Source organism: Acanthisitta chloris, unplaced genomic scaffold (genome assembly GCF_000695815.1).
Source record: "Acanthisitta chloris isolate BGI_N310 unplaced genomic scaffold, ASM69581v1 scaffold8056, whole genome shotgun sequence".
NCBI classification, from domain to species: domain Eukaryota; kingdom Metazoa; phylum Chordata; class Aves; order Passeriformes; family Acanthisittidae; genus Acanthisitta; species Acanthisitta chloris.
In genome coordinates, this window is record NW_008677560.1 from 10993 (window position 1) to 20701 (window position 9709).

At 36.8% G+C, this 9709-nt stretch overlaps 1 protein-coding gene across 1 annotated transcript; it reads right to left on the reverse strand.

Moving 5' to 3' along the window:
- Nucleotides 1-940: 940 nt before the first annotated feature.
- On the reverse strand, nucleotides 941-1912 carry LOC103803966 (taste receptor type 2 member 8-like). Its single transcript, XM_009076546.1, has one exon. The coding sequence runs from the start codon at nucleotides 1910-1912 to the stop codon at nucleotides 941-943; it is 972 nt and encodes a 323-aa protein (XP_009074794.1).
- Nucleotides 1913-9709: the final 7797 nt, after the last annotated feature.

Sequence of the window (9709 nt, forward strand, 5' to 3'; positions counted from 1 at the left end):
CCTGCAGAGAGGATATACAGCATAAAAATTCTAGAGTTGAGCCAAGAACTTTAGAACAGAATAATCAAACACATTTTTTGATAAAACATGACAATTTGATGAACATATGTCATCAACCTCATGTGAAAGTTCATAGTAACATAAATTATTAAAAGAGAAACAGCTCACAACTTCTCAAAGCAATAGCAATGAATGAAAAAAGGCATATTTATGATCAGAATTGACAACTTAAGAAGTATATATATGTACCCATATTGCTTTACACTGTAATCACCACCTTAGTAAACCATTTTCAAGAAAAAAATAAGCATAAAATCTATTTCAAACAAAAGTGCTAATTTTTAAAGAGGTGTTTAACTACTAAATTGTTATAGGCATACTGGAATCCTAACACAAACTGGATCTGGAATGTAATTTGATTACATTAGTTTGCTGTATGTTTCCAAATCTTAGCTTTCCTTCAGGTTATCATTCATCTAGTTTTTGCTGTTTAAAAGTGTACTCTATTTCTATGTCACACTAGCTATGACTTGTACAACATGTTTTTAATCCAATTATAAACTTCTCAGGAGAAAAATAATTTAGCAGAGAGTTGATATTTGTGAGCTCTGTAAATTTTTGTCTCTGTTTTAGCCCCATTTTCTTCAATTCAAACACACTATAAAACTGTCAGTCTTAAACTGATAAACTGAAATCACAAAGAAATGTGTACTTGATTTATTATTTAAGTACATTGCTTCCATTCAGTGCACTTTTATTCTCACTCTATATTAAGTAAGATGGAGTGAGCTAGAATGGTGCACAAGTAAGGCACAATGCACATTATTTCAGGTGTTCTGAAATATTAAGGTGGTCTAACCACAAAAATCTCTGGAAGATGAAAGTTGCTGAGTAAGATAAAAGACTGAAACCATACATGCAAGTCTTGATTTCAGATCTCTTACTGAAGTGTGTTTCTCTCAAGCTGTAATACGGGGCTTGGAATTGTATTTTCCAAACAGCACTTAAAATGCTGGAAAAGGTTCCTAAATGCCAATTTCAGTTTTGAATTCACTATGATCAGGATAATAGAGTGTATGGAAGGATATGCCCCAGCTACAACTAAAGATACTGCAACTTTCACAACATCTTTACTTTGAGATGTTGACAATATCAACAGAATTTGAGCTACAAAACTGGAAAGATACAGGATCAAGAAAGAAATAATGGATTTAATGGCAGTTAGGTGAACATCTATCAATGCATCCCTGAAACTATCTATATAAGATTGCATCTTCTTTCGGTGTTTCCATAGAGAAGTAATTAACAGAGCTGAGGTTACCAGAGATAGTACTAGAGGGAAAAAACAACCTACAAAGTAAAGAAGCAGCAGGTAGAGATGTGAACTATCCCAGCCTGTGATATGAGCTGTGCTGTTTTCTCTACAGTTCCCTGTTGAGCTGCAGAGGTAAGTGCTGGGTGTAATCCATAGTAAAGGAAAAGAAGTCATAGAAGAGATCACCAGGGATCCAAGAAGAAGCCATGGGACCATCCCAGCTATTCTGAGCTTGATTTGCAGCAGCAGCCATTGGGTGACATTGATGATTTTTACACAGTAGAGTACATACAGCCAAGTACTGAACCACAAGCTGGCATGGTTTACAAACATCCATACAGCGCCAAAGTCTTTGTACACTGAAGCCAACTTAAACACATCTGCAAAGTAGAGACTATGGATGTGCATCAGTACTGTCACCTGCAAGATAAGTCTTGATGTGCTAAGAAAAGTCAGGATCGTATCAGCGGAAGAAATTTTTTTGCTTTTGATCCAGTTAATGATATTAACAGTTGCAATGAATCCATTTCCAATAAATCCAATAACAACTTCAATAGCTACAATGCTTATTGAAATTATAAGAACTGGTGGCAACATCTTGCTCCTTTGGTCCCCTCTGCTTGATCAGCCTGTGGAACTGTGCAAGAAGTTGAGCAGTTCTGATGGTATCAGACTAGACCAGCTCCAGTCTGCTCACCTTATATCTAGGAACAAAAAGACATCTGGAAATTATAGTGGAAAATTATTATTGATGTTCTTCCTGAGCATGCAAAGCAGAGGAAGATTTAATAATTAACCTTTTATATGCATAAGATTTGCCTACACTTTTCCTTTGGGATGTGAGATAGCCAGGTGTATTAACCTCCCCATCTTTTGTCCAATTGTTTATATTCCTACCTAGAATGACATACAGCTCTGTGGTTCTCTGGATATAACAGTATCGAACATTGGGTTGGTGGAAAGGGGTGCACCATGAAACCTGTCAGAGGCAGAAGCATATGTCAGGAGATAAGAAGAGGTCTTATGTTATAATTAGTATCTTTCATATTGTGTTGAAAGTCTATTAATTTTAACTAAACAAACTAGTTGCAATCATTTTGATATGGAGAAAGTTATACAGCCTCCGCCCCTATTCTGCAAGAACACTCCAGACAACAGATTCACCCAAGGATTATTGTTACATTTAGTTGATCACTTCTTATATGTAGTCACATAGGATGTGAAGATGACAGTGACCAGTTTTACAATGAGCAGTGCTGAGAGACAAAACAAGTAGAGCAGTCCATCTAGCAGAATCCTGTTAATAGCCTCACCTTCTCCTGCTGTTTCAATCTCTCAGCCTTTATCCTGCCTGCATGCCACAGAGACATCTACTAGTCTAGATGGTGGATTTAGACCTGTTCTGCTTTATAGAGTGAAAATCTGTCATCCATCTTCATCCATGGCTTTGTCTGGATGCTGTAATGGGCACAGCAGTCCATAACAGTGCTGGGCCCCATTAATCTGCATCCTGCATTAGTGCATATTTATAAAGAAATATGCCTGGTTTACAGAACAATGTGTCCTCACCTTCTCAACCCCAGGCCGATTAATACAACTTGTGAATACAGTGTTGTCACATTTATATTGTCAATTTGTTATTTCTTGAAATAGAGAAATATGAAACACAGTGTGGAATTTGACAACATGGTAAGAAGCAGCTGAGGTCATTTGACCACTGGAAAAAGTTATGAAGCTTTTTGACATTAAAATGTTTATTGGTTTTGTGGGCAAGTTAACATATATTTCTGGAGTCCGTTTCTCAATAGAGTAAAATCTCTCAAAGTAAAAGTCAGACCCAGCTTCTAATCTGGATGTGGTAAAACCTGCCAATTGGATTTACTGTTATCATTGCATGCATGCTTCAAGTTTTTGTTGATTTGTTCAGAAAAGAAACAGTTAACTCAAATAAGTACATTTATTCATTAAGCTATTGAAATGAAAAGGTGGATTTAAAATCTCCACAGCTTTTGTTTCTGTCGGCAGTTCATTACTATTAAACTTAGATTTCAATTTAGGTCCTAGTAATCTCAAAAACTAGGAGTTTTTTTCTCTAAAAACTGAGCATGCTTTCATCATCACAACAAAGCAAATGTAAAAAAAAAAAACAAAAAAGAGAGAGATATTTATAAAATATTGTATATGTTCCAGATTTTTAAAAGCCCAGAGGAACAAACCAACCAACCAACCAAATCTGAGAATACATTGGCATGTTTACTTTTTCTGTCATGTTCTTCACCAGAAGTATTCAAAAGAGTGGAAAAGTCACATCTTACTAAGGAAAAAAGAGATAAAGTGTAACTCAATGACTACTGTGTATTTTAAAGCTATTTGCCTAAAGCTTTCTGTATACAGAATAGGCATTCCATAATTACAGCAGTCAGTTACCTCAAAAATTTAGTTATTAGGTTACTCAAGAGAACATGGCAATAACACTTCATGTACTTTTAAAAAAACATCACTGCAATTATAAAGTAGATGAATCTACAATGGAAAATATGGTATAGATAATGCATAACTAAAGTGAATTCTCAGTTGTTCCAACAAAGAGTTAAAAACTCTGATCTATCTTCATATGCATTCTCAAAAATGAGAATGTTAAAGAAAACCGTATCTGATCTTTAACTACTCATTTAATTTTCCTCTAAGAAAGACCCAAAATGGGAATAACTAATTGAGAACAAAGTCACATTCCTACAAAAAACCACATTTCTTCCTTGAGGACTCCTACCAGCTCCTTCAGAAAGTAGCCATCACACAACCTATGCACCTTGTAGTATTTAGGTTTTCATGACTCAGGTAAAGGAAACAGTCTGTCACTCAGTGTTCTGTCAGTGAACTTTGTCTACATGCTCTGCTCCCAAGAATGGCTTCTAAATAAATATTTTTTCTTGCTTTGTCTCTCAGTAGCTCAAGAGTTCCCTGATGAAATGTACTAGTGTCAGGGTCTTCAGAGGTACTCCAGAGGATGAGCTCGCTCATGGATGCTGGTGACACATATCTGCAAGCACCAAGATGTAAAAGGACCGTTTGTGCGTCACAGCAACCTGGACATGACCACACCTGATGCTGGCTCTAGACTGGAAATCATCATAGTTGCAACTTCTGGTATGCAGCTTCTTGAATTTCCTTGTTTCCCTTCTTGTTCTTTCCTAACCTCACAGAGAGAGTTGCCACATGAATGGTCTTTAACAGACTTCTTTTTGAGCTACAGAGTGAATAGTCATGAACAGACCATGTTTAACTGGCAGAGGAGACACAAGAGACCCTAGAATACATTAGGGTTCCTCTGAAAAAGCATTTGAGTGAATTTATAAAACCAGTTGAGTCACAAACTAAAGCAGACTAGAATGTCTTAAAAATGATCATAGGACAATGGTAGTGTGATACAAATGCTAGATACTAGAAAGAAGTGCCTGAATTAATACAACAATTTCCCTAGCAACATAAATCTCACTGTACTAAGAGAAGTCAGATTCAGCTCACAGGATAACAGCTTTCCTTTTTTGATTCATGCATTTCAATTAACAACAGTAGTAAAAATGCTTCACACATTCCCTACAATGGTTTAAATTGTTGAAGCAGTTAGACACATTATTACAGCAGAGCAAACAGTTTCTAAATCTTGTAAAACCCTGCCTGTTCAGCTCATACAGAGATCCACAATGCACCAATTTACTGGTAATGTGTGAATATGACACTGGAAGATCTATTTATGGTATTGTTCAGGAAGATGCATATCTTCTGATGCATATCAGAAATGTCTCTGATCAAATATCCAGCTATGGTCACTGTTTCACATTTTTAGTGAAAAGTATTTGTCTATGGCTTTGTTTGGATAGAAAAAATTAGAAAATATCCAACAAGACTGGCTTTTTATTCTCATTAATTTGTTGCTACTGTTTTTAGAAGCAAGAGCTTTAATTTTGGTGTGATGTGACAGGTAATGAGACTGCCACCACCATCATCCTTGCTCATCTCTCATGCTGAGTGTATCTTTTGGTGCCCTCATCAACACCAATCAAAATTCAGATCAAATTTTAAAATGTAAAGCTTTGTAATATGATAGCTCCAGCACATTCAGAAAAAAAAGAAATAAAGTTCAAAATGTTAGAGATGTACAGGCTTCAGGGAGACCTTACAGCACATTCCAGTACCTGAAACAGCTACAAAGGAAGTGTATACGGGCTTTTGACAAGGACATGGAATGATAAGACAAGAGGCAATGACCATAACCAGGAAACTGTCGACCAGTCAGTCTCATCTCTGTGCCTGGCAAGATCATGGAGCAGATTCTCCTGGAAGCTGTGCTTAGGCACATGAGAAACAAAGAGGTGATCAGTAATAACCAACATGGCTTTACCTGGGGCAAGTCATGCCTGATGAATTTGGTGGTCTTCTATTATAGGGCCACTGAATTTGTGGGTAGGTGCAGAGCAACTGATGTCATCTACCTGGACTTATGCAAAATATTTGACACTGTCCCATATGACATCCTTGTCTCTAAATTGGAGAGACATGGATTTGATGGGTGGAGCATTCAGTGGATAAAGAACTGGCTGGATGGTCACATGGTTGTGCATGTCCACATGCAACATGTGCATGAGTTGTGGCTCATTGTCCATGTGGAGGCCAGTGACGAGTGGTGTCCCTCAGGGGTCAGTGCTGGGGCCAAAACTTTGCAACATCTTTGTCAGCAAAATGGACAGTGAGACTGAGTGCACCCTCAGCAAGTTCATTGATGACGCCAAGCTCTGTGGGGCAGTTGATGTGCTGGAGAGAAGGGATGCCATCTAGAGGGAACTTGACAGGCTTGAGAAGTGGGCTGATGCAATCCTCATTCTTTCCTGTGAGGGTGGTGAAGCTCTGGAATAGGTTGCCCAGAGAGGCTGGGGACTTCCCATCCCTGGAAGTGTTCAGCACTGGACTGGATGGAGCTTTGAGCGACCTGGTCTTCTGGAAGATGTCCCTGACCATGGCAGAGGGAGTTGGAACTAGATGATTTTTAAGATCCCTCCCAACCTTTCACATTCTATGATTATATGATAACTCAGTGCTAAAATCTGCAGCTTCCCTCTTGTCTCCTATCTAAAAGCAGAAGAATACCCAATTGTAATTTTGAGATTTTATCCAAAGAGAAAAATCTTGGAAGAATTTCAGCTTTTTGCCCACAATCTAATGATATTACGGTTTTGTGCTTGACAACTGCTGACAATTTGATGATGACTAATGTGTCATTCTACCACAACTGAATTACAGGATTTGCAGAACAGTTCAAGAAACCAAGAATGAACATTGCCTTGATCACAAACAGTACTTTTTCTAATGAAAGGAGAAAGGGAGATAAGGAAGGAAAATGAAAAAAACCACTTTGTGTTGGAGGAAGGACAATGCTTTCCAGAAAATCATAGTTAATTTAATATTGGTAGTGTAAGTGGCTACAAAAACCTCATGACACTTGTTCACCTCTACATCATGAGCTCTTTAGCAAATAAGCTCTTTACAGCCTGTAGTAAATTGCAGCTAACATTTATAAGGCACAGTATCATAAAGTCCATCTCTGAGGGAAAACTGTGAGTACAAGCATAAACCAGAAAAGTCTAACTACTACTAAGATCCTTATAGTAAAATAATTGAATAAAACAAACCATGGACAATACTTCTTGTAAATGATGCACAAGCAGGTCTACAAAAACAAGCTTGCAAATATTATATAGGAGATGCTGTCAGCATCTGGGTTTAGCAAGCATGCCCAGAATCAACATTCTTGCTTCTACTACAGGCTGCTTGCATTTGTAACACTTTTTAAAATGATATATCAAGCATTCCTTACATATTTGACAAAGTATAGAAGGCTGTATTCTGTCTCTGGTAAACAACAATAAATTATGTTGCCATTTAACACATTCCTGGCTTTATATTGTACAAAGAAGTAATGTTGCAAAATATCTCAAAAATTTATTTGAAAGGGTGATAATCTATTTTACCATTAATTTGCAAGTTGTCATGCTGCTGTCATTTTGTACTGAAGATAATGTACTGTTAATTTCCGTACCGCATAATTATTTATTTTTTGCAAAAAGGCTGTCAAAATGGAAGCCCCTTCAGACACAACTAATTAGAAAGAGTCCTCTGAAATACTTGCAAGAGGTCAAGAAAACCAAACCATGTAACTCAGATGAAAACGAAGATGTAACTATAATTTTAAGGAAGTAAGAATACGCAGGTACTCCAAAAGGAAGGAGTAGGCAATAGCAAAAAGAGAATAATATACACCTTCATTATCTCAAGTCAGTACTTGTAAATATGAGTTTCTGGTTTATACTATACAAAGTATGAAAGGTTGTTAAACCTTCTCTGATCATGCCATTTCCTGCTATTTAGTCACTACATCCAAAGGAATGGAGTACTTTAACGAGTCAGATTTCTGAAACACCACACTTTCCATACAACAAGATTAAAGACAGTGAAATTGGTTTAGTCTATTAAGGAAAATGTTAAAATATTACATTAAAATCAGACACAAAGTTGCAAAATTATAGAATAATTATCAAGCGTGTGTTTGACAATATAGCCTCCTTGACTGATCCAGCTTCACAATGGATTTAGGAGATTTTCCTTTCCTCTTTCTCCTCCTTGATGGATGCTTTATTCTAAAGTCTGGCTGGCTACTCTGTTGTTAAAATTGGAATTGCTTTTCGTGTGTTCTTAACAAGACCGAAAGGTTAGAAAAATGCTTCTGGCGTCTTTTTACCGAAACCATAGCTACAAGAACAGACCTCTTATTTTCCATGTCCATTACACTTTATGGCTAGTGCATGCCTTTCCACACAGCTGGATTTTCCTGCTCATAAAGTTGACAGGGGCTACAGTGAAATTCATGCAAAGTGATCATTGCACTAAACTCAGCACTTAAAATTTGTACTTAGTTTCATCCAGACAATAAACACACATTTCTAACACAGGTGCCAGACTTACATATTGGAGCATATTTTCTGAGTCAAGTTCCTCAGCCTTGTGTTAGATTTCAGATATCCTGCTATCACCATAAGTTATCTATTTCATGACCCCAGTTTGGAAATACCATTCTTAAAACTTGTCCCTATTCATGACAGTCTTGCTAGCATAGATCTTAAGATTGCTTATAGACTACCAAGACTTAAAGATAAGCACAACCCTTATGATGGATTTTTGTTCAAGTTGAACTTTTAACTTATTCACAGTCTGTGTAGATAAAGTGTGTGAAACAGAACCCATCTCCACTTTCACTACCACTCCAGCTTCCTTCCTTCACTATCTCTTTACTCCTGAATCATGAAAAAAACCACTAGGCAGTGATAAAAATAGCATAATTTAAAAGACGTTGCACATGGAGTGCTAAAATGTGCTTTCAACTTCTTTTACAGTGTGGTGGTGGACTGAAGAAAGGAGATATGTTGAAGAGCTAAATCATTTTCTAAAATGCAAAAACCCCACACAATAATATTGAACAATATGTATTTTTCTTGTGTGCTTTTTATTGTGGGGACAATGATAAATGAATCAATTCAATAACAGTCATCTAGGGTAGGTCTGAGTTTCAACATCACTGTCTACATATGCCTAAATGCCCAAGTTCCTAAACCACAGATTCACGGATCATTTTAGTTGGAAAAGACTTTTACTGTTTTCACAGGCAGGTATTTAAATTAACTCCTATTCTGAGACTAAAGACCACTGGCTGAGGTGACCCCCAGTGTGTGCCAGGTCTCTTTCAATTTCTGAGATGTATCTGCCCATTCTCCACTGATGTCCAGAAATACCTGTGGCTGATGACACTAGATTGCTACTTTTGACCCATAAAGGAAGCTCAACTGACCAGAAATAAATCACTTTCATTTTGTCATTAGATATATTTGAGCCTCAGATAGACTCAGAAACCAAGAATTAGAAAAGCTATCAAAATAAAAAATAAAATCCACTCTTATGTAAACTACATTATAAAATGTATTTAGGAAACAAAGCCTATCCATAACCTAGGGTTAGGTGTTTTGGTTTTTTCCTTCCTTTCTTTCTCATAATGCTGGATTTTAAATGCTTGAAACAGAGATGTTGTTATCAGAAAGTTGCCCTCGGTTTCCAAATGGTCAAAACCCACAGTTTTACCTCAGGACAATACTTTTTCATTTTGAGATGAAGTAGTTTCACGTAAACTGCTTTATATATAATTATCCATTTAAAAAAATTGTATTTGACATTCTTTGATGAATGCTCCTGCAGTCTTTGTAAGCGATGATTGAAATAGATAAAATATATCTCTCTGTTTCCTGTTGCAATGAATCTCAGTGAGAAATTATGTGGTGATATCATTAAATG

What these genes read in the sequence shown, in the direction of transcription:
- LOC103803966 (XM_009076546.1), bottom strand. Translation starts at nt 1,912, where the DNA reads ATGTTGCCACCAGTTCTTATAATTTCAATAAGCATTGTAGCTATTGAA.